General features: G+C 56.1%; 1 protein-coding gene across 3 annotated transcripts; it reads right to left on the bottom strand.

Moving 5' to 3' along the window:
• Window positions 1–3,819: 3,819 nt before the first annotated feature.
• Window positions 3,820–23,763, bottom strand: ALOXE3 (arachidonate lipoxygenase 3). 3 transcript variants are annotated; one of them, XM_045889919.3, is made up of 15 exons: window positions 22,535–23,760; window positions 21,712–21,916; window positions 20,775–20,856; window positions 20,360–20,479; window positions 20,077–20,202; window positions 17,685–17,788; window positions 17,211–17,383; window positions 16,416–16,559; window positions 16,135–16,338; window positions 15,955–16,041; window positions 15,324–15,493; window positions 14,641–14,762; window positions 10,547–10,647; window positions 9,788–9,958; window positions 3,823–4,747 (listed from the first exon to the last, which is right to left on the bottom strand). In XM_045889919.3, the coding sequence occupies exons 1-15, from the start codon at window positions 22,679–22,681 to the stop codon at window positions 4,568–4,570; spliced, it is 2,136 nt and encodes a 711-aa protein (XP_045745875.1). In that variant the 5' UTR covers window positions 22,682–23,760; the 3' UTR covers window positions 3,823–4,567. The 3 variants fall into 3 exon arrangements, with proteins under 3 accessions (XP_045745877.1, XP_045745875.1, XP_064439683.1); XM_045889921.3 differs by lacking the exon at window positions 9,788–9,958 and having other exon boundaries at window positions 3,820–4,747; window positions 22,535–23,762; XM_064583613.1 differs by lacking the exon at window positions 3,823–4,747 and having other exon boundaries at window positions 9,913–10,049; window positions 22,535–23,763.
• Between the last annotated feature and the right edge of the window lie 86 nt (window positions 23,764–23,849).

Below are 23,849 nucleotides of genomic sequence, written 5' to 3' on the forward strand. Positions count from 1 at the left end.
GCTGTGGTCGGAGGTAGGGAGTGAGATGACCTTTTTAAGACCCAAATGTGCTCCTGTCACCCCCATCCCGTCCAACCCCAGCTCAGGCCTGGCAGTGGCTCTTTCTGACCTTCCAGATAATGACTTCATCCATTCACATACCTCCCGTGGCCTGTCTCCTAGGTCTCGTCCCAAAGCAAATCACCGCCCTTCCTCCTAGAGCTTACCTTCTAGTGGAGGAAACAGACAATACAGCCTACTAATGAAGTAAATAAAATATTATGTTAGTGATCAAGTACTGAAGAGAAGCAGGGAAAGAAATTATAAAGTATAAAGGAGCAAACTTTAGATAGAGAGGGGTCAGGGAAGTGCCCTTTGACAGGAGGACTTTTGAATAAAAACATGAAGGAAGTGAGGTCAATCCCCTTCCAACCACAGGACTTTTGCACATGCTGTCCCACTCTACCTCTTAGACCTGGTTAAGTTTCCTCTTCCTTCTGATCTTAGCTTGATAAGGGCTTCGTCAAGGAAGGCCAAATTTCACTATTAATGGTTCTCATGGCACTGCAGCTAACATCTTTGATGCCCATCTTCCCCACTAGATTAGACTGTCCATCATTTGGTTGGGTTCTCCCCACCTCCTGGCACAGTACCTGGCACCTGGGAGAGTCTCAAAACATGATTCTTAATGGTCAGGTGGGCTGGTCGGATGAGGACGAGGCCAGGGCTGGGAAGTGCATCAGGGATGGGGCTTGATTAAGGGGAGAGGAGAGCTAGACTGGGGTAAGCGCCAGGCTGGGGACGGGGCACTGGGGTGGTGATGTGGGGGAAAGGAATGGGTTAAGGGGATGGGGGCAGGATGGGGGAGAAGGCTGGGGGTAGTCATGCCTGTGTATGACTGTGGGGGATTGGCAAGGCTGTCTCATCTGCGTGGTACAGTGCTGCCCTGGGCTGAGGACAGGAGCTGTTAGGCAGGTCAGGCCTGCCGTCCTGGACTCCGCTCAGCCACCCAGATGACTCTTGGGGGATGCTAGGAGCCTGATGGTGCAAATTTGCATAAGATGCAAATTCCATGCAAGCTCTCCCAGCCTCCTACCTTGTAGCCACTCCCATTTCCTGGAGACTGTGCCCCCAGGGGGCTGCTAATCTCGGATGCAGAGCAGGGCAGGGGTGGCTTGGGGATTGAAGCTCAGGGGTTTGGGAAGTGGCATTTCCAGGCCCCTCTGGAACACAGAGTCCGGGTCAGTGGGGGTGAGAGGCCCCTCCTGAACCTTCTGATCCAGTGGTAAAATCACATAGTGGGGTGTGGGGAGGAGGCAGGGGGCCTGCAAGGTAAAGCGAAAGGGGGAATTGGGGGGAGCAGGGCAGGAAGCTGATGGTGTGGAAGTGTTTGGGTGTCACCCCCAAATGGTGGGGATCTACCTCCATCCCCCAAAAGCTGCCTCCTCAAATCATAACCTGTGATCAGTAGGTCTCCCCTCAGCCAATCCATTTGTCCCCCCAAAAAGCAGGAATAGTGGCTCTGGGTTTGATCAGGGCAAGAGTCTGGAGTGGGAATTAGGTCCCTGAAGGAAACGGACGGAGATGAGGACGGTGGGGACTCAAACACGGCTGGGGATGTGGATGGGACTAGGCATGAGAATGAAGATGGGGTGCTCCCCACTTAAGGCCCAAACGTGGATGCGTGCCTCTGGGTAGGTGCTCACTGGGCTGAAAAACTGGTTCTCCTGGACCAGGGGTGGACCGGAGAGCAGGGGAGGTCCCTGGGAAGGATGCGAGCTCGCTGGGTTGGCCGTAATGGCCACCCACACAGAAAGCTGAGTCCTCACTGCTGGGCAACCCTGCTTACCCCATCCCAAGCCCTGCAAGGCAGGGAGCAACCCTGCGGCCCCACCCCCCAGGACACAGGAAAAAAATCAAATGGGGTCACTCTCCTGCTCAGAACTTGCCAGAGCATAACACTTATGCTCTGGGTGTTGCCCTTAGAATCAAATCCAAGGACACACTGTGGACCTCAGGACTGTGCGTGACCATCTTCCGTCCACCCCCTTGGTCACCTTATCCCAGCAGCTCTGGCCCTCTCTCTGTTCCTCGAACACATGGTCTGTAACACTGTCCCCCCACCCCCAGCTCCCACCTCCCCACTGGGCTGTTTCTAGTGGTTTGTTCTGATCCTGGTCTCAACTAGCTGGAGTGGCCTTCCCTGATCACCAGACCTCAAGTCACCTCACCCCTGGTCCTGCCAACACACCGCCCTCTTGCATCCCCCAGCCCCACCCGCAGCCGTCTCCAAGGATCTATTTGTTCCCGTGCTTGCTGTCTGTCTCCCGGTGAGCCGGTGGTAATAGGGGTGGTGTCAGGAGAGTTCACAGCTGCTTCCCCAACAGCGAACAGCGTCTAGGGACACGGGAGCCTTGAGGCAAGCCGATCCTAGAATGTCAACGCTGGAAGGGACTTTCCAGGTCTTCGTGTCCCTCCTATGTATCTGACGCATTGGGGCCACTGAGCCTGAGGCACTTGCTCAATACCCCCTGGGAAAAGAGACTGGTGTTCTTCCTACTCTGCCAGTCTCCTTCCAGACCGGAAAGCACCCAGGGGTCCAGAGTGCCGGCTGGAGGAAGCCCCCGATCGGACGGGGCTCGAGCCCCTTCCCCACGTCCTATCCCCAGAAGGGGCCCAGGGCCGGAGCAGAATCCTATGCACGGCCAGGTGTGTCTCCGCAGGGAATCTCCCTCCAAGCTGGCTGATTCCAGTGATCCACCCCCATCCCTCCCTCTCTGGCTCGGGGCCATTTTTAGCATGGGCATGCTTTCTAATGCTAACTTCTGTGGTGGCCAAGGCGTGTCTGGAGGGACAGCCTGCGTGTGCATGTGCGTGTATGTGTGTGTGTGTTCTATATCCTGGTCTTGCTGTTCTAAGTCAAAGCCCGGTCCTAAGGGGCCCAACTGTCCAGCCTCTGCCACAGTCCCGGTCACACAGGGGTGCCTCTGGCTAGTTCTCAGTTCTTTGATCTTGTTCTTCTTCTTTTTTGGGGGGGGTTATTTATTTATTTGAGGGGGGAGGGGCAGAGGAAGAGGGAGAAGCGGACTCCCCGCTGAGCAGGGAGCCCGATCCCAGGACCCCGGATTCATGACCTGAGCTGAAGGCAGACACTTCACCACCTGAGCCAGCCAGGTGCACCATATCTCTATTTCTAAAGGCTTTGGGGCTGCAAGGAAGAACATCAGACTCCCCAGATTACTATCTGCGTTGGTAATCCTGCAACGACCAACCATCCCAAAATCCCAGTGGTGGGACCCAAGGAAAGTGTATTTCTCGCTCAGCTCCAGTCCAGCCCAGGTCAGCAGGGGGCTACGTCCTGGTCCCTCCGAGACAGGAGCTGATGGCTATGCTGTCTCCACGTGGGCTTCCAGAACAGCAGAGGCAGGGAGAGGGGGAACTCTGGAGGGGCTCGCACCAGCGACTAACTGCCCCAGCCTGGAGAGGACCTGCCTCCCGCATCCCTTCCGCACGGAGCTGGTTGGCCAGAGCTCAGCCTGACTCCTCGCATCCACCAGAGGCCCGGAGACTGAGTCTTCCCTGTATCCAGAAGAGTAACAGGATCCCAGGGGCAGCACCAGTAACTCCCACACCCAGAAGCTGGATTCTTTGCAAAGCGCCTGCTTTTTTCCTATCAGCCCCTTGAGTCTGGCTATTCCTTCATCTCCTGATGGGTGACACACTGTGGGGGATGAAGGCAGGAAGGTGGGGCCTGGCTAGGTGGTGGATTGAGTTGGGAGGCTCCCTGTCTCCAGAGCAGATGATCCAGGGACTCCCTACTGCTCGCTCCTTCTCCCATCCCCTGCCACCCCAGCCACCTACACACACACATACACACCCCCCAAACCAAAAATGAAATGGGAGCCAAACATGTTGGATTTTATTGCATTCATTGGGCTCAAGGACAGGAAAACAGGAGGGAGGAGACAGAACAAGGGCTGGGGAGGGTACCCCCACACACCCAAGCTCTCTGAGGCCTGCAGCTAGAGGTCCAGGGAAGCTGGGCTGTAATCCTAACCTTCCCTTTCAAGATGCTGATGTCAATGGGGACCATGGGGCAGACCCAGGCCACACATCTTTTCTTGCCCATTTTCCAGGCTCTTCCAAAGAGGGAAGTTAGACTGGTTGGTCCTAGGCTTGGAGGAAAGTGGAAACAAAGCAACAAGGTAAGAGGAAGAGTTTGGGGACAGGGGAGGATGGGAAAGGGGAGCTCAGAGTCCCTGTGGGGTTCCCAATGGGAGGAGGTAGGTTTTCACAGGAGAGGGAAATTAGGAGGCTGCCCAAGTAGAGAAAGGGGTGATGGGGTTCCTTCCTCTTGAAGGACCTGCTGTGCGTTCGATGTTAGGCAGTGGCTTCTCACCCTGGATGCTGCTGATCGGGTCCCCCACCGCTCAGGGCCCACCCGTAGGAGGCTAGAGCCACCCTGGGGGGGAAGGTCCCCAGCTGCAGAGAAGGCTCCAGCTGAGTGGGAACAGAGGGGGCCCTGACATGCCGCCCCGCCTCATGTCCTCGAGCTGGAGCCTTTTTCCAGGGCAGTAGGAGGAGGGGGTCAAATGGAGACGCTGTTCTCGATGAGGGGAGGGTCCAGGTAGGTGTAGGGCAGCTCCAGACCCTGGTTCCGCTCCCGGATCTCCCGTGAAATCTGGGCCAGGCGGTTCTGGAAGGCGGCGATGCTCCGCCGAGGGGCCTCCTCTGTGAAGTGCTCATCCGGGTAGGTGCCCAGGGGCCGCTGGGAGAAAACCGGGAGGCGGTCAGGACGACGGTCAGGATGGGATGACCAACACAGAGTCAGGGTGACTCCAAGGGCTTGACTCAGCCACTCCAGGGAGCCTGCCCAGAGCGGGGCTGGGGGGGGCCACACACCCACCACCCAGGGAGTGTGGGGGCTGGAATGGTTAGCCCGAGGTTAGTGCCCCCTCTGCTGGTAGCCCTCCGCCTGATACTCTCGATTGGAGACTGTTTCTGCACCTGAAAGTGGATGCATTGGACCAGAACATCTTTTTAAAGGTCCATTTTAGGGCACCTGGGTGGCTCAGTTGGTTAAGCGACTGCCTTCGGCTCAGGTCATGATCCTGGAGTCCCGGGATTGAGTCCCGCATCGGGCTCCCTGCTCGGTAGGGAGCCTGCTTCTCCCTCTGACCCTCCCCCCTCTCATGTGCTCTCTCTCTCTCTCTCTCTCACTCAAATAAATGAATAAATAAAAATTTTTTTTAAAAAGGTCCATTTTGGGCACCTGGGTGGCTCAGTTGGTTAAGCGACTGCCTTCGGCTCAGGTCATGATCCTGGAGTCCCGGGATCTGGTCCCGCATCGGGCTCCCTGCTCGGCGGGGAGTCTGCTTCTCCCTCTGACCCTCCCCCCTCTCATGTGCTCTCTCTCTCTCTCTCATTCTCTCTGTCTCAAATAAATAAATAAATAAATAATCTTTAAAAAAAAATTAAAAAAAAAAAAGGTCCATTTTAAATACCTGGTCCGCTGCTCTGTGAACCGAAGGAGTACAAGCACGTTCATAACACAAATCAACCCAACATGTTATGAAATCAACATAAACACGCTCCAGCACATAGGACCCAGGATACACCTGTCACTCCACCATTTCACAAAATCTAACCCCTGAAGATGACAACTAGTTCTGAAGGCATCTCGCCAATCCACCCAACACCATCACCACGCACAGGCTCGCTTTAGAGCCCGGCCAACCACAATCGGCAAGCATCACAGTGAGCTTCTAGTGGGTGCCGTCCTGTGGCAGGACGGGATGGTCCCTCTCTCCGTGATCAGTCCACAGGAGCAGCTCAGCTCCTCAGTTCCGGGGGCCTAGCCTCCTAACCAGCCTGCGCCTCCTGTCCAGTATAACCTGCATACGATCCACTTGTTGCCAATAATCCTATTGCTTCAAAATTCTTGGGCTTGGGGTGCCTGGGTGGCTCAGTCGGTTAAAATGTCCAGCTCTTGGTTTCGGCTCAGATCATGATCTGACTCAGATCATGAGTTCGAGCCCTGAATTGGGCTCCCTGCTCAGCGGGGAGCCTGCTTCTCCCTCTCCCACTCCCCCTGCTTCTGTGCTCTCTCTCTGACAAATAAATAGAATCTTTAAAAATAAAACGTGGTATGGGAGTTTCATTTTACACTGAGTTTTCATTAGTAATGACTGTCCGCACTTAGCAAATGCTTTTTTCACATATTGAGATGATTATATGATGTTGCTTTATTGATGTAATAAATTACATTGTTAGATTTCATCAGGGTGAACCCACCTCTCATTCCTCTCATTCCTAGAATAAACTAGACCTCGGCACAGCGTATTATTGTCTTACTATGCAGTATTGGCCTTCATTGGCTAATGATGTATTTTTAAGATTGTTGTAGCTAAGTGGAACACATTTATAATTTCATTTTCTTAATTACAGCTGGCACGTTGCAAGCACTTGACATGAGCTATCATGACGGCACAACAATCCTGTAAGACAGGTGTTCTTATCATTCGCACTTCACAGATAAAGAAACTGAGGCTTGGAGAGGCCCGATTACATATCCAGGGTCACACCGGGGAAGTGCGGATCTGGGACTAGAACTTTCTCCTGGAGACCCACTTCCTTTCTTAAGAGCATCACCTTGGCCAAGTGCTGGAATCGAGGTTCCCAGTAACATGATTTGGGGAGTGTCCACTTTTTTCCTATACTTTCGAGCAGTTTGAGTGATTTAGGAATGACTTGGTCCTTGAAGGTTTAGTAGAATCTCTTGCAAGGAGGGGGATCAGATCTTTTACACCCTTTCCATTCATGTGTGGTTTTCATCTCTTCGGGTATCAATTTTTCATTATTGTTTTCCTAGAAAATCATCTCTTTCACCTTGATTTCCAAATGTGTTTGCATAAAACTGCAAGTCGTGCTTTCTTGTAATTTCTTCAACCTTCTCAATTATCGGCTGTTTGCCTTTCCACTCCTACCAAATGTTGTACATTGATGCTTTCTCGTCTCTCTTGATTGGGATTGTCTCTGGTTTCTTTATTTTATTGGTCTTTTCAAAGAATCAGTTTTATGTCTTATTTACCAGATTGACATCTAATTTCTAAAACTATAGTGTGGCTGTCCAAAAAGCAGAACACAGGAACAGGACAGGCTGGGTTCAAAGCCTACGTACTAGCTCTGTGACCTTGGGCAACTTGCTTAGTGTCTCTGAACCAACTTGCTTTAGTTTTCTCTCCTGTAAAATGCAACTACCATTTGGGGTGCCTGGCCAGTTCCATTGGTGGAACGTGTGACTCTTGATCTCGGGGTTGTGAGTTTGAGCCCCACGTGGGGGATAGAGATTACTTAAAATTTTTTTTTTAAATCTTAAAAAAAAATGGAACTACCATCTCTTGAACACTTATATGCCAGGCACTGTATTAAGCATTTTAAATAAAGATCCCTACCTACTTTTAAAATAGCATACATAAGGTATCTGATTTAATGACTGAGACATGATAGATCCCCAAGAAGCTATAGCTACTGTTGTTAATAATTTTCTAAGGTAGACCCCACCACTGGCTTCTAGGAGGGAGCCCTCCACCTTCATCCTCTTGCCTATCATCCCTCACCACTGTGATATTGCGATTTACATAAGGAATATACATTTGGGCTTCCTCCCTTTCCTGGCACAGAGCTCCTGAAACCCTTATAATTTTGTAAGCGTTAGAGTGTTAAAGGTGTCTTGTTATCATAAGGCCCTTTCAACCACACCTGAGTTTACAGTTCATGCAGTGACTTCTAGAAAGCTCCTAAGGGGTGGTTGCCAGGAGAGCCAACCACGTGATTAGAGGGTTGGAACTTGCAGTTCCAGCCCTGAATCTCTGGGGAAGAGAGAGGGGCTGGAGGTTGACTTAATCCTCAGTGGCCAATGATTCAATTAATCACACTTAGGTAATAATGAGACAGAAAAACCCTAGCAGCAGGGGTTTGGAGAGCTTCCAGGCTGGTGAACATGTGGAGGTATGGGGAGAGCAGGGCAGCCAGAGAGAGAAAGTCAGCCCTGCAGCCCCTCCCAGACACCTTGCCTAGCGCATCTCTGGCTGTTTCTGAGTTATGTCCTTTTTAATAAATAAACCAGTAATCTAATAAATAAACTGTTTTCCCTGAGTTCAGTTCAGCAAATGACCAAGCCTGGGGTGGCGGGGGTGGGGAGGTGGGGGGTGGGTGTTGTAGAAACCTCTGATTTTTAGCTGGTGGGTCAGAAGCCCAGGTGACAACCTGGGCTTGAGGTTGGCATCGGGGGGGCATGGCAGTCTTTTGGGACTGAGTCTGAACCCGTAGGACCTGCCACTTTCTGCAAGGAGAGTGTCAGAACTGAGTTAAACTATCTGACACCCCACTCGTCCCACACACATTCAGTGGCTAGAAGTATTGAATGAGAGTATTGGGAATAGTAATAGAGTATTCTGTGAGTAGACAAAAAGAACCCCAGAGGGTTTTCCTTTATAATGAAAAAAATAATAATAATAACGTCTCCAAGTCCTTGGGAAATGGGACCAGAAAGGAGCAGGATCCAGGGATGAGTTCCTGGCATTCCCAGGCCTTGAGATGGTAATTAAAACTTGTTAGGAAGATAACATGCACCTGCACCAAACGGAGTCAAGCATGAGAAATGAGGACATTCCTGTGATGTCAGAGGGCTTGTGAACAAGACCAGGAGGGCAGAGGTGGGATTGATGACCCCACATGTGAATGAAAATATTGGTAATCAGGGATTAAGGGGCTGTTCCCCTGGCCAAGCCGACCTGACAGCCTCCTCGCCTGTTGCTGCCTAGAATTGCCCCTCCCAACCATCCACGTGCCCTTGCTAAAACACAAATTCAGCCATGTCACTCCGGGGCTTAAAGCTCTTCAGTGGCTCCCCATCCTCCTCTGAATGAACACTGTGCCCTCACTGAAACATTTACAATCCTACCAACACACCAACGGACTCATCTTCACTTTGTTTCACTTGGTTGTGTCCTTCTTCTTGTCTAGAAACTAACCCTGCTCTTCCTTTGTCTGCCGAGCTCCTACTTGTCCTACAGGTTTCAGCTTTGATGTCACTTCCTCCAAGAAGCCTTCCTGGGTTCACCCAGACTCGGTCCGGTTCCACAAGTCCCCATTCTCACCTCTATTACGAGACTAAGCTCATGAGGATAGGGTTCATATCTGCCTCCCAATGTCTGGCACATTGCAAATGCTCATGAAGTATGTGTTTGTACATAAATGATTCCTACAACACTGTGATGGGCTTTTTCATGTCCCTGTGTGTCTCCTCAACTAGACCATAGGATTCCTGAAGGCAGGAAGGTCTCATTCAGCTTTATGTGCCCAGTGCCATCTTGACATGTGGGAACTATCCAAAATAATGTGTGTTGAATGTTTAGATGAATGGATGAGCAGTTAATGGATGAATGGTTGATGGATGAATAAGTGGATGGATGAATGGATGGATGGATGGATGGATGGATGGATGGATGGATGGACGGATGGACAGATGGGTGGATGGGTGGGTGGATGGATGAATGGGTGGATTGGTAAACTGGTGAATTTGATAGACATTTTGCCCCAGCCACTAAACTGGTATTTGCTTCGATGTATGTCTTTGGGGATCAATGATCAATTCCTAAAGAAACTGAGGAACCCAAGACAGACTCAGCAGTGGGCATAAATGGCAGCACTCAGTCCCCAAGTCCCCTTGGAACAGCTATCACCACTGCCACTGCCTAGGCCCTGTAAACCCCCACCCCCACCCCACCCTACACCCCATACACACCTGGTCTTTGGGCTCCTGGCTGACCAACCAGAAGAGGAGAAGGTTGTTACAGGTGATATTCACTTCTGGGAGGGTGTCTAGGTAACTCTTCAGGGTGGCGGTCCCCTTGGTCTGGGGTGGGGGCTGCCTCATGGATGACGGGGTATTGGGCATCCAGGCCCCAAAGTCATGCTGTAGAGACCCCACCCCAGTTGAGTCAGCTGGCCAGAGTGGGAGAACCAGCTCCTTCATCATCCCTGATCCTGCCCCTACCATCCCAGTACTTGCAGTTGAGAAATGAAGGGATGGTGGAAAGAGAAGAGAGGGAGGAGTATAGGGTAGAAAGTTCCAGAAGTGGGGTGGGAGGCTCACCCCTTGTCACTCCCCACCCAATGTTCCAGGACTAGGTGGAGTGAATCACCAAGGAAGGAGCAGAACCCAAAGAGGGCCCTAGTCAAAGGGCTGGCATGCCACCCAGCACAGCCTGATACTCCCCTTGGCTGGGTCCTCACCATGACAGGCCCTATAGGTTTTACTTCCTACAAAACACTAGCTGGAGTCACCATTACAATCCTGAACCCCACTCCACCCCAGTCTTCATCCAACACTGGCCCTTCACTCCTTCACTCCACCCAGTCACCACCCAACCTCAGCCCCAAACGTAAACCCACCTCAACTCTGACCCACCCATGCTCTCAACCCCAACTCTGGCCTCACGTCCAGTGCTGAGCCCAACCTTGCATAGCCCAGTGCCCCCAGGCCTGCCCCCTGCCACCTCACCTGCCCACTGTTGACAGCGGCGTGCTGGGCGGAGCAGTTGAAGATGATTGCAGTGAGGAACTTCACCAGCTCTCCTGGAGTGCACAGCCGGCGTGGGAAGCCTGGGTGTGGGAGGAAGGGAAAAGGGTGTGGAGGGAGAGGACTGGATTCCTGGGGGCAGCTCAGGGCTGGGGCTCACCGCAAGGGGAGAGTGAGGATGAGAGGCCTGAGCATTTGGCCACCACTGTCTTTTCACTAAGATTAGGGCTGGGCTGAGGTTAGGGACGGTCATCACCAAGGTTTGCGGTCTCTGAAGGGGGTCGGGATAGGAGCTGGCCACTGGGATCAGGCCAGAAAATGCCCAGCCAGCAGAGCTCACTAGAGAGGACCCAAGTTCAAGTTGACAGCCAAGTTGGATCTTCTCCCCACTTCTATCTGCAACCCCTGATAGCACTTAATGATTTTTTTTAAAGATTTATTTATTTATTTATTTGAGAGAATGAGAATGGGGGTAGGGGCAGAGAGGGAGGGAGAGGGAGAGAGAGAATCTTCCGGCCCAGCACAGAGCCTGACGCGGGGCTCAATCCCAGGAACACCGAGATCAGGACCCGAGCCAAAACCAAGATCCGGATGCCCAACACACTGAGCCACCCAGGCGCCCCAGCCCTTAATAATTTAATTCTACCCAGTTCACCAAGATTTGTCCAAGCACTCAGTGGCGGATCGTCCACAGCTGGGCTTAGGGACAAAGGCAGGTGACCAGAGTGTGTTACTCATAAGTTCGCAGTGATGGAAGCAAAAGGGGGTTCCAAGACCAGGGTTTGGCTCTCTGAGGAGAGCAAAGGCAGCGCAGAGACAGACACTGGGGCTGAGGCGCTTAGGGGGGACTTCCCTGCAGGAAGACAAGGGTGGGTGAGCTCTGAATGGGAGAAAGATGACAGAGGAAGAAGGCATTTTCAGGCTCAGCCCTGGGTCCTCCCCTCTCTGTACATCATTGCTCTCGTCCAAGTCGATGGATTTAACCTCTTCCCACTGGCCGATGACTCCCAAATTCACACCTCCCGCTCCACCTGGCCCCTGAATTCTAGATGCAGCCGAGGGCATAACTCTGTGGCTGCGACCTGACGCTCCAAGGTGGGTGTCTACACGGCCTCTCAGACGTCACCCCTGCAAACCCTGATGCTTGGCCCCCTCCCCCACTCACTCCCCAGATCTGTCCCTCCTACGGTGGTCCCATTCTGGTCGCTTTATCCAGTCGCTCAGACCACAGTCTGTGCGCTCTTTCCTCTTTTTTTTTTTTTAAAGATTATTTATTTACTTGAAAGAGAGAGAATGAGAGAGAGAGAGAGAGAGAGAGAGCACATGAGAGGGGGGAGGGTCAGAGGGAGAAGCAGACTCCCCGCTGAGCAGGGAGCCCGATGCGGGACTCGATCCAGGGACTCCAGGATCATGACCTGAGCTGAAGGCAGTCGCTTAACCAACTGAGCCACCCAGGCGCCCCCTTCTCTTTCCTCTTCTTATCTCGTGCCGCACATATCGGCAAATACTTCCTGTATGAACCCACCTGCTTCCACCCTTGCCCCTGCAGGCTAGAGCTGCTGAGACTTTAGAATCATAAATCCGATCACATCACCCCCTTGCTAAAATCAGTTATCCGCAGAACTAGCTCTCTACTCAAACGTCACCTCCTCCGAGAGGCCTTCCCAGACAGCCAAGCTGAAATAACCCCCCTACCTCAACGTGCTGTTTCCTTTTCCTGAGCTCCCCTAGCCCACACCCTGACATATTTGTCTGGCGATTCTCCGAATCTCCCCGCTAGAATGGGAAGCTCCGTGAAGGCCAGGAGTTTCATCCGTCATGTTCATTGCTAAACCCCGGCCGCTGGAACAATACTTAATATTAAGAGCCCAGTAATTATTGGTTGACTGGACTAAGAAGGTAAGAAGGCAGATCGGGAAGGAATGAGGCATCAGCAAGGCAAAGGGGCAGGGAGGGTACTTATTGGAGGTGAGGCCAAAGCATGTGCCAGGCCACAGGGTTTCTGGGCACAATTCCGGAGGATTATCAGGGTGGCGGCCCCACAACCTGACGGGCAGGCAGCAAGAAGCTGGGAACGGTGAGGCCGGTAGAGAAGAAGCTGCCACAGTATGAGGACCGGGACTGGGTGGTGACAGTGGGACATGATGGCGACAAGAGGAATTGGCCACCCAACTGGATATAGGGAAACAGGAAGACAGAGTGGGAGCCAAAGACAGCTTCAGAGTTTGCAGTGAGGATGCAGAGGGTTGGAGGAAGGACCGGGCGTCTGACTTGGGAGCCTGTGGGAATTTTCTGGGATGTTCCCTTCGGGGTAGATAGTCTAACCTGGAAGGGCCGAGATTAAAAGGCAAAAGAAGTCAGGCCCTCTGTGGGGATTTTTCTTAGTTCCCATTGTTAATTTGTTCCCCGTGAAATACGGAAGCAAAAGTCACACTGACTGAAGTTAATGAATGAGTGTGCCTTGTCTTAAACCAGGAATCTGCGATAAGTGTGCAGTGTCAGAGATGGTTGTCCGTCTGAAGATTGCTCTGATGTCCTGAGTCAGAGACAGTTTGAAAAAAGTGAGATAGGACAATCAGCCAACAGTAGTTAGACCCCCTGCCACCCCAGGTCTTAAATAAGAAACAACCCCAAAGAGGAAAAAAAAGAAAACTGCCCTTGGGGGAGGAAGCAGTCAGGATCAGGTCAGCCCAGGATTAACAGTGGGCTTACAAAGCAGGGGACTGGTCATCCTTTAAAGATCCAAAAGAGGGGCTCCTGGGTGGCTCAGTCGGTGAAGCATCTGCCTTCAGCTCAGGTAATGATCCTGGGGTCCTGGGATCGAGCCCTTCAGGTCAAGTAATGATCCCGGGGTCCTGGGATCGAGCCCCACATCAGGCGCCCTGCTCAGCGGGGAGTCTGCTTCTCTCCCTCTACATGCGCCATATTGGAGTTTATTGTCAATTTTGTCAAGCGTGATGACAGTATTGTGATTGTGTAGAAAAATGGGGGTTTTTTTGAGTTGCATATTGATTGGGAGTAAAATATGAAATAGATGTAATTTAAAAGATTTCAGCAATAAATAAAAGCAACAGATTAATCAAATGAATGCTTGTGGATTCTGGGCAGTTGGTGAATGGGTGTGCATTACGTTATACTCTCTACTTTTCTGTATGTTTAAAATTTGTTGTCTAAAGGGAAAAAAAAAAGTCTCAAAACCTGTAGCTGGTAGTTTTTGTGTGCTGGTCTCAAGGGTGACAATGAGACAGCAGCGAAAATGGAAAGTTCTTCAGGGAATGGGGGGCAGGGGCATTTCCAAGTCTGGAATCAGCTGCAGAGGAGAAACGGGAGAAAGGATCAGTCCATCACGGGAGGGTAGAGAGGAGACAGAGACCCAGGCAGGACAAGCCAACGGCTGGGACAGGGACATGGCAGAGGCCCGGGAGGAAGTGGGAGGCTCAGAGGATGTTTCCTCCCTGGGGCTAAGGGAAGACTTTAAGGAAGGGAGGGTGGTCTGCTGAAGTTAAGCAAAGGGGGAGGAAGAGGGGGCCACTGGGGTCCATGGGTCTCAAAATCCTCTCGGGCAGTGTCAGAAGGGGGGACGTCAGAAGGGGGGACAGGTATTAATAAGGAAGAACCAGGCGGCAGCAGGACCACGTTTCTCCATGAGGCCAAAAGAAATGAGAGAGGTTGGTGGCTAGAGGGGCCACCTGGTGGGACAAGCACGAAGAAGTATGAGAGAAGGTTCCAGAACCCTCAACCTTTGAGGCTGGAGATGCTCCTACCACATGATGGGACACACCCACAGAGCTCAGCAAGCAGCGGTGGATGGACAGGCTCGAGTAAAAGTCGAGGAAGAACCAGAGGGTCACAGTGTAGTGCCTGCAGGCAAGGACTCCGGAGACCGTGAGAGCCGGCTCTGGATCCCGCCTCTGGCCACTACCTGCAAAGCTTTCTCTGTGCCTGTTCCTCATCTGTTCAGCAGGGCTAATAATAGGATGTACCTCAAAGGCTTGTCCATAAACAAGAGCTAAGGAACAGGTGAGGCCAGAGGGAACACCAGGGCATTGGGAGCTTGTGGTTGGGGGATGGGATACCTGAGCTTTCCCGGCCCAGGAACGCCCAAGCAAAAATCTCGCCGACCCAAGCCTGCAGCTCCGAGTCCTGCTGCACAGATGCATCGCTGGGATAATAGTAGCCCACGATTTCGGAGACAAAGCTGCAGGAAAGAGATGCTCGTGCCATGGGGGTGACCTGGGGCTCGGGCCTGGCCAAAAATCCCAGGCCCAGTGCCACTCAGGCTGGGGAGAGCCAGACAGCCAGTGTCCACCGAGAGACCACCATGGTCTCGTGGGAACCTCCAGATCCAGAGGGAACCCGGGGGCCCAGGTTTGGCCACTCCTGAGTCATGGGTGCTCTGAGCCTCCTTCCCACCCAGGGGTCTGGGGGTGGGGAGTGCACTGAGGAGAGCCTGGGGGCCCTAGCCCCCACCTCACTGTGGCACCTGCCACCCCCCCCCATTCCTCTGGACACCCTGTCCTCTCCTTCCTCCCCTGCGTACAGCCCAGCCCCTCCCCAGCCTGCAGCTACCTGCCATTTCATTGAGGACCCCAATCTTAACTCTCACGCTGGGGGTGCTCCCTGGTAGGGCCTGAAGCACCTGCGACCCCCAGCCCCAAGCTCCCCAGCCTGCATGAGAACAGGGGTCCACACTGACCCTGGGCCAGGAGGCCCTGCTGGGGCCAGACTGGTTGCAGGGTCCTGGGCCCGCACCCCGCACCTCTCAATGGCCGCCCAGATCTTCAGGCCGTCGTCCCGGTAATGGTAGTTGGGGATGGCCAGGACGCCGCGGGCCCGCACGCTGTCCGGAAGGCAGAAATCGGTGTAGGTGAAGTGGGCCAGAGCGGTGCTCATGAGGTAGAGGAGGCCTTGCCTCCCGACCGAGGTGACCTGAGAACACAACACAGCTCGGCTTGGGGACGGGACGAGGCCAGTGACTCAGCCGCGGGGATGTTCCAGTTAATCAAGGAGTCCAAGACCACGGGTCAAACCCCCGCAGGGACTGACGCGGGCTGCAGAGGTTGCGGCCCTACTACGTGCATGGGAGGAACTCCCTAGGTATTTGGTAACTGAAAGAAAGCAGTGACGCCGGCGGAGGGTCGGCCAGGGGATGCGATCTAGGGGGGCTGCCCGGCCCGCCTGCGGGAGACTTTGGAAGCCGGGCCCGAGGGGGCGGGGCCCGGGCTTGGGGGCGGGGCCCGGGCTTGTGGGCGGGGCAAGTAGGGGAATCGGCAGGGAGAGGCGGGGCTTGAGGGAATGGGTCTGGCGGGGACGGTGAAGTGGGATTGGAGGCTGAAGAGGCTTGGGGGCGGGGCTTCAGCGAGGGGGCGGGCAGGGGCCGGAGGCCGCACCTTGTCCACAAGGCCCTCGGGGTTGAGCAGCGTGGCCCGCGCGATGGTGTTCACCTGCAGCGTGTAGCGAGTGTGCGGGAGCAGGAGCTGCGGGCGGGATGAGGGCCCAGGAGGCGAGGGTCAGGGGAGCAGGCCGAGCTGCCCCCCCACCTCTGGCGCCCGCCCGGGGGCCACACGGACCTTGTAGATAGGATGGCAGAGCGGCAGCTGACGCAGCGTGGCCATGGCGAAGGCCTCGCACAGCAAATGCGTGCACAGAAAGTGTGTGTTGTTCTCGTGCACCAGGAACTCGGAGTTGCGCACCCACGTCTTGGCCAGCAGCCAGTCCCAGTAAGAGTCAGTGGGCAGAAAGATGGGGCTGTCCGGCCCGGGGGTCTGGCTGAGCTGCGCCCAGGAATAATAAGGGGGTGAGTCTCAGAACTGCTAGGGTGCCGCCCCCGGAATGCCGCCCCAGGTCTCACCTGGATGGCCAGGGGCACCAGCGCCCCCTGCGGGTTGAGCCACAGCAGGCAGAGCGGGGCGGCCACGTACTGGGGGCGGTCGTTGAGGCAGTGGACCGGGGCCTCCGCCAGGATCCAGTAGTCGGCTAGGAAGATGTTGCCCCTCTGCGGAAGGCACACAGGCTCACAGCGCCCTCCGACCCGCGCTGCGCTGCCCTCTCTGTTCCCCGCCCACTCCCCCCGCAGCCGGGGCCTCAGTCATGCTTGGTGCCTGCACTCCCGGCCAGAGTGAGGTACCCCACCCTCCCCAGAATGTCCGGAATGAGGCCCAGCTGAGTCCCTGGTGCGCCACCTCCCACCTGGATAAGCTGACATCCTCTCCCCGACGCCCCCATACCTGGCCCTTCCTGCTCTCTCAACTCAGTGGCCCTGTCAGTATATTCAACAACAGGAAAATGACCACACACTGAGAACTGACCGCCCCCTCTCCAGCCTTCTGGAGGATGCCTGAGGGCTTGGCTGCCCCAGAGAGACTGATCACCATCTTCTCCCACGCCCTCGGAGCTCCTAGTCTCCGTGACTGTCCCCCTTGCATGCGGCGCACTGCCTTCCACCTGTCCTAAAATCGCTTTCTTTGGGCCTCAGCACTGGGATCTTGGAGGCCCCAGAACACGGGCAGGACCTTCTCTTCCATGCTGTCCTGCTCCCTCCTACCAGCCACCAAGCCTCACCCCAGGCTTCCAGCCATGCCCAGCCCCAGCCGTCCCATCCCTGCCCTCCACGCCCATCCCTTGTCCATAATGGCCCCTCACCCACCTCTAGTTCCATCTGCAGGCAGGTGTTGGGTCCCAGCAAAGGGGCCACCATGTCATTGGTGATGGGCAGCTTGCTGGGCAAGCTGGAGAGGCAGTGCAGCATGACGGGATTGACACCGTTCAGGTACTGGTACCCGAAGAAGGGGTCCTCGCACCAGTGCTCCATAACGTACTCTAGGGGGCAAGAGAGGGGGCTTCCCGAGATCCAGCCCTGACGGTCTCCCAGGCAAGCAGGGTATCTCTCTGTCCCCACTCCCCTCACTCCCCTATCCCTGTCCCCTCCCAGAGGAAGGGGAGGTGGCGTCAGCTCCTAAGGGGAATCTGTGCGGTGGCCACCCATGAAACCAGGAGCCCCTCTCTCGGGGGTCCCACGGTCTCCCTGAGAGGGCTGAAAAAGGGCCTCTTGCCAGGATGGGGCGGAGGGTTTGGGGCACGGAGTAGGGTGGGGGACAGACATCCGCCTGGCTCTGCGCACCTGAAATCACCGTCTTGTGGCACCAGAAGATATTCCGGATGTCGTCCAGCTTCTTCCAGGAGCCCTTGCGGTCCAGCAGCCCGCGGAGCTTCATGCCCAAGGACCTGAGGGGGAGGGGAAGCGAGGCTGGGGCCTGGGGCTGCCCCGGGGCACTGTGCCCCCAGCCTAGAGGCCTGGAGGGACCTGACCAGGTCAACGTCCAGAGCAGAGGGGCCTGACAGTGTGCCCGTTAGAAAAGTCTAGTGACAAGCTGAGGCTCTGTAAGGGTGACTCCATATGGGCGCGCCCACTGGTGCACACGGCCAATCTCCACTGGTGCCTTGGCCTTTCTCCAAGCTTCCATCTAATCACGGACCTTCACCGGCCCCTTTCTGGCTGGGATGTCTGCCACCAGCCCGTCCCGACCAACCACAGCCTTCTCGCCACACGTAATGGAGGTGTACTTTGTACACCAGACTGGAAAAAGGAGGGGGGGCGGCAGCCTGGGGGCACCATGCACTTTTCACTTTGTGGATGTCTGTACTGTTTGAAGTTTCTGAAGCTGTGCGTCTCGTGGAGAGCTGCATCCGACATCTCCACCTACTATCAAACCTACCTAAGACACACAGTCCACCAGTCTGTGTATCTTCCACAAAAGGCTCCTCCCTCCCTGCGTTACACGGTAAATCCAGTGTCCTCCTGACACCCTTTATTACACACGTCACTATGGGCCCCTTAGGGTATGTCCTGGATGCCTGGACATACCGATTCATAATAACCACTCACTGCCTGCACCAAGTTAAATGGAAGGGACCGCAACACCTACCAGGTGGGTTTGTGGCAAGTGGTGGGTGAGGGAGGCTGTGCAAGCGTGCTCAGGTGCCCCAAAGGGTGTGGGCACCATGACCTCACAAGCCCGGGGACAACTTCCTGAGTGTCGCCTGAGCTGCCCACCCCTCGGTCCACAGCATTTGCCGGGTACCTGCCCCGTAAGTCCCCAAAGAGGCGAAACACTGGGTGGGAGCTCTGTGTTAAAGCAGAGAGCAAGGAGGGGCACCTGGGAGGCTCAGTTGATGAAGCCTCTGCCTTCGGCTCAGGTCATGATCTGGGGGTCCTGGGATCGAGCCCTGTCCTAGGGGTCTTCCGGGCCTTCCTCTGTTTAGACCCACATGCCCATCTGGGGACCAGCTCAGGCGACCCTGGTCCCTCAGCCCTGCCAGGGCCTCTCACGGATCCTTGCCCTGAGGCCCAAGCCACCTGTGACCACCTTGCGCTCCAGCCAGGACACTCCCCAGCTCCCCGCTCACCCCACCTCTGGCCCTCTCCCACTAGCCCTTCTCCCAAAGATTCAGCTGGGCACAGAAGCCTCGAGGATGAGGATCTTATTTGAGAGAGAGAGAATGAGAGACAGAGAGCACGAGAGGGAAGAGGGCAGAGGGAGAAGCAGACCCCCTGCTGAGCAGGGAGCCCGATATGGGTCTCGATCCCGGGACTCCAGGATCATGACCTGAGCTGAAGGCAGTCGCTTACCAACTGAGCCACCCAGGCGCCCTCCTCTGTGCCTTCTAATGCAGTCCCTGCACAGATGGCCAGCCGAGCCTCTCCATCCTCCCCAAACGAACCTGGCTTTGCCCAGGACCCACCCCCTCTCTGCTCACCTCTCCTCTCCATGGCCCAAAGCCTGCTTCAGTCCCACCTGCCTTCCCGGGAGCCACCTGCTGGCCCCTGCTCACCCTGGCTGACTCTGGTCATGAGCGTCAACAGGACCCCCTCCATCAGTCACACTCAGAGCCTCAGCTGTGGACTCAGAGCTGCTAATGGCCCCTCGGTTCCTAATTAACTATGCCACACCTCTCCCTAGGGACACTGAGCTCCTCATGGTGGAAGACGACATCCTAACACGCGGTCACATCCACTGAGAGATTGTTTTGCACTGGGTGTCATCTCGCTTCCTCTCCCCCAGACCTATGATGTAGGCATGGGTTTTACTGTCATTTTACAAATGAGGAAACTGTTTAGAGACTATGTGAAGATCAAGGTCACACAATTGGAAGGTGTTGGTTCTGGAATCTGAACATGAGCTGGTCTGACTTCACTTCCTTAAAGCTTTAGGGCCAGGCCTCCTTGTCTTACTCAAGACAGCACCAGACTCTACACCGAGAAGGTGCTTGGTTCATTGCATAGATTTGAGAACTGGAAAGAAAAGGGATGGCAAAGGAGCAAGAGGAGATCATGGGCAGACAGAGAATGGAGAGAGAAGGGGGAGACTGGGGCCAGAGAGGGGGAGACTGGGGACAGACAGGGGGAGACAGGGGACAGAGAGGGGGAGACCGGGAACAGAGGTGTGGATATGCCTGGCAGGGTGGGGGCAGATGGGAGAGTGACAGGAGTGCGGGGAGGGCAGTGGCCTTACGCAGGGATGGCGTTGAAGAGCAGTGAGGCCGTCTTGGTGGCTGAGTAGCGAATGTTGGGTTCCATGTGCATCAGGGATGGGAAGTCAATCTTCATGGTGAAGCCAGGCAGGTACCGATTCCCACTGCTGTGGAGGGTGGCGGGGGAGGCAGAAAGACAGACACCGGTCAGACAGACTTAAAGCCCACTCCCCTTCATTCCTTCCCTGGATCCTCCCCTGCCTCTGGCCTCCCACCCAACCTGAAGCCACCTCCCTGCCAGACCCTCGGGGTCACCCCCCTCACCTGTCCCCTGGGTCTGCCCGAGGCATCATCTTGGTCAAGGCAAACTTCTTGTCTGTCTCCATCTCCTCAAAGCTGCCGACGTCTATCATGCCGGGGAAGCCGGGGGCGTAAACTTTCCAGCTTCCGGAGGGAGAGAGGTCAGGGGTGGCTAGTCAAACTTAGGGTAAAAAAACCCATCAAGGGCAGCTGGGGGAGGGGTTGAGTGTGGATACACTGATGCTCTTGGGACAATTGTCGGTACTCGCGTTCTGGATCTAGACTTGGGGTCAACCTCAGATGGAAGTTAGGGTTACATAAGGGTCCTGATCGGAGCCGAGCCCCCAAGGTTGGATCTGAGGTCAGATTCAGTGACAGTCTGATTGAGGCTGAGGTCAGCATAAAGGTGGGGGAAAAAGTCAAATTAGGCCATCCTCACCGGTAACATTCCTGTCGGCCCTGGAGTTCCCGTTTCCTGTGGTCCAGAAGAAGGGGAAGGGAGTCCTGACAAATAGTTTTTGCTGTGGGGAATGAAAAGTACTCATCATATACATCTCTTTTCAAAAGGTGAAGCTTGCCTGAACGCCCTAACCCTTGAACCCAATCCCTCAGTTGACACGGATACCCCATGTTCTTCGTGCATTCATCAGCAGAAGGGACTCAAGACAACCTCACCCCCAAATTGTAACGATCGTCCTAATTGTACTTTTGTCTCCTTCCCAGGACTCTTTGGGGGCAGAAATTACATTGTAGTAATTTTGTGTATTCCTGGCACCTGGTGTGGGGCCCACACTGTGCTCATAATGTGCACTTGACAGATGACTGATGAATGAGTATATTTTGGGAGGTGGTGGACAGACGGAAATGCTAGGATGATGGGGGGTCTCTGAAGAACTCGCTAGGGGGCTGAGATATCACCTCTCACCCCTAAGACTCATGTCACTCGGGCCAGCCCTTGTCATGCCTCTTGGGATCAGACGGCTCAGGAGACGTGGGTGGGGGTCCAGAGGCTGAAGGAGCTCGAGCTCAGCATCCTTGAAAGGCCCCCCAGATGCAAGAGGGAAGCCTAACAGCACGTCACAGGGACTTCGTCCACACCAGAAAAGCCACTAGGAGCTGTCGGCTGGGCCTTCCCAGCTAAATTCTCTCAGCGGCTGCACCTGCCGACACCCAGTTACTCGGCTTACAGCTCAAGTCCGCTCTGGGCGCAGGAGAAATTCACTCTGGGGGAGTGCAGAGGGAGTGGGCAGAAAGCTCTGAGATCCGGTCACCCTAACCTCACCCCCGTTCCCTGCGGCCTGGGCCCCATGAGACCCCACCCCCGACCCCAACAGATGCCTTCTGCAACCCAGGCCAGGCCCCGGCCTCTGGCCCACCTGCTCCTGGTCGCAGCTCTAGGGTGCAGTAGCCCGCAACCCACTGATAGCAGGGGAAGTGGGAATGGGTGCCATCGGGGGCCGTGACGCAGACACAGCTGCAGTACCAAGAGTCCTTGGGGAAGAAAGCGTAGCGCTCCTTGTGTAGACGCAGCAACAAGACCTCGCCCAGCTCCGCTGAGCAGCGCACCTTGTACTTCTGCACCTGAGGAGACCAAAAAGCAAGCAGGTGAGAGGCGAGGAACGGCGGGGGCATCCTTACACCTGGCGAGGAGCCTCTATGCCTACACCTGTTCTGGCATATAAAGCTGGGAGCTGCTAACCCACGCGGGGCCTTTGTATGAATTCGGAAAAGGCACCCCTCCATCCAAGCAGGAGCGGCCACAGCTCCCAGAGGCACGGTGAGTGAGCAGAGTGGATTCTGGACCTCACCAGCCTCCTTGGCTCCCACACCCTTGTGTAGGCCACCAGCAAACAATCGCGGGGCCTGGCGGAGGCAAGCGGATCCCCTCCAGAGAAGAGGAAACCCCCGACTCACAGAGGGCAAGTGACTTGCCCAAAGCCCACCTTCAATTATGAGAGGAGCTAGGAAGCCGGTGGAATTCTCCTGACCCCCAGCCCCCCGGCTCCTTCTTCACAGCCCTGCCTGGGTAGAAAGTGTCCTCTCCCCAGGAAAGACAGAGACCAGAATGGGATGGTGAGGAGGTCAGGGCCGGCTCCCTGAGTTCTGCAGGGCTGGAGGAATGACCTGGGGGAATGACCCTCCCCTCCTTCAGGGTCCCCAGGCCCTCAGGGGTCCCTCCTCCCTCTCCTCCGTACTTACAGATCCAGGGGCGAAGTCCCTGCCCAAGCGATCCAGCAGCTGCTTGGGGCTCTCACCACAAGTGCCCACCAGAGTGACAGAGATGTTGTCCAGCGTGCCGGCCCTCAGGTAGGGACCCGTGGTCACATACACGCGGTACACGGCCATGGCGGGAAGGAAAGAGGGCTGCCCCCGCAGCGGTGGCCAAAGCAGCAGCCCGCCTTGGCGCAGGGGGGCCGGGGCGCGGGGCGGGGCTGAGCCGTCGGCCTGCGGAGCTCCTGAGTGGGGGGCTCGGCCCGGGCAGGTAGGCCTCCCAGGGAAGGCCCCGCTCTCTCTGGGATGCTCTGGGGCTCGCCCGCCTCTCTCCCGCGAAGCTGCCGGGCTCTGTCCCGGCTCACTGCGGGCTCCCTCTCCCCACCCTAAGAGTTGTTTGCTCGCCTCTGGCACAGCCGGTCTCTCTGGCTGGCAGGACAGGGCTCACCCAGATGGATATCAGGAGCCCGCGTCCCACTGGGAAGGGAGGGACCAGGCGCTGAGAGGGAGACGAGGAGCAGGTGACACCTGCGTGACTGGGACACTGCCCCGCTCCCGGGTAGGGGCCGCTGAGCCCCCGGGGCCCTGGTCCGCCCACTCCCCAGCTTGCCCCGAGACCCCTTCCCCTCTCAGCCAGGCCTGGGCACGGGGCAGCCGCATTCCCTACTTGTGAATCATCCACGTGAATCACTCTGCGCAAGGGAGCCATCCTCGACATAAATCACGCGTGACCGCGGCCACACGCAGGCGAGTCGCCCCTGCGGAGGAGTCAGGCACAGCTCTCCTGCCGCTCCCCACTGCGCACCACCGTCCCCGCGCCCGGCCCCCTGGGTCCCCGCTCCGCGGCACGTCCGATCTCGATCCCTCCCTCGGGATGGGGCCGGCCAGCGGACCAGCGCGGACCCGGGGCTCACGCCTGAAGGCCCCGCGTGACCTTCGTTCCGCTCCGGGCCCGCCCGCGGCCTGCAAGGCCGGGGCCAAGGGCGGGGGTGCCGGGGATCTGGGTCGCCCGGGCCGCGGACAAACCGCTCCGCCGGGGAGGCCCGCAGCCGGCAGCGGCCCCGCGCGGCCAGTCCCGGCACCGCAGCGGCCCAGCCTCGGCGGCGCTCCGGTCCCAGCGGCCCGAGCCCGGCCGGGACGGCGCTCGAGCGAGCCTGGCAGAGCGCAGGCGGCAGCCGCGGGGCCGCCCCTGCTCGCTCCCGGGGCGCGCCCGGGGCGCTGCGCTCGCGCGTGCGCTCACTCTCGGCTTCCGGGAGCCTGGACTTCCGCGGGCGAACAGCTCTTATAGGCAGTAGCGCAACGC

The sequence above is a fragment of the Mirounga angustirostris genome, unplaced genomic scaffold (genome assembly GCF_029215605.1).
Source record: "Mirounga angustirostris isolate CCGP_5_RB_7025 unplaced genomic scaffold, mMirAng1.0.hap1 SCAF_17, whole genome shotgun sequence".
NCBI classification, from domain to species: Eukaryota; Metazoa; Chordata; class Mammalia; order Carnivora; family Phocidae; genus Mirounga; species Mirounga angustirostris.

Bases quoted from the DNA above. Each gene is read 5' to 3' on its own strand.
- ALOXE3 (XM_045889919.3), bottom strand. From the start codon at position 22,681: ATGGCCGTGTACCGCGTGTATGTGACCACGGGTCCCTACCTGAGGGCC. The intron at 17,789-20,076 runs GTAAGGCCACTG...CCTCCCCCTCAG, and splicing joins CTCTTCAACGCCATCCCTGC to GTCCTTGGGCATGAAGCTCC. The intron at 17,384-17,684 runs GTGCGCAGAGCC...CTTGCCCCCTAG, and splicing joins CCACAAGACGGTGATTTCAG to AGTACGTTATGGAGCACTGG.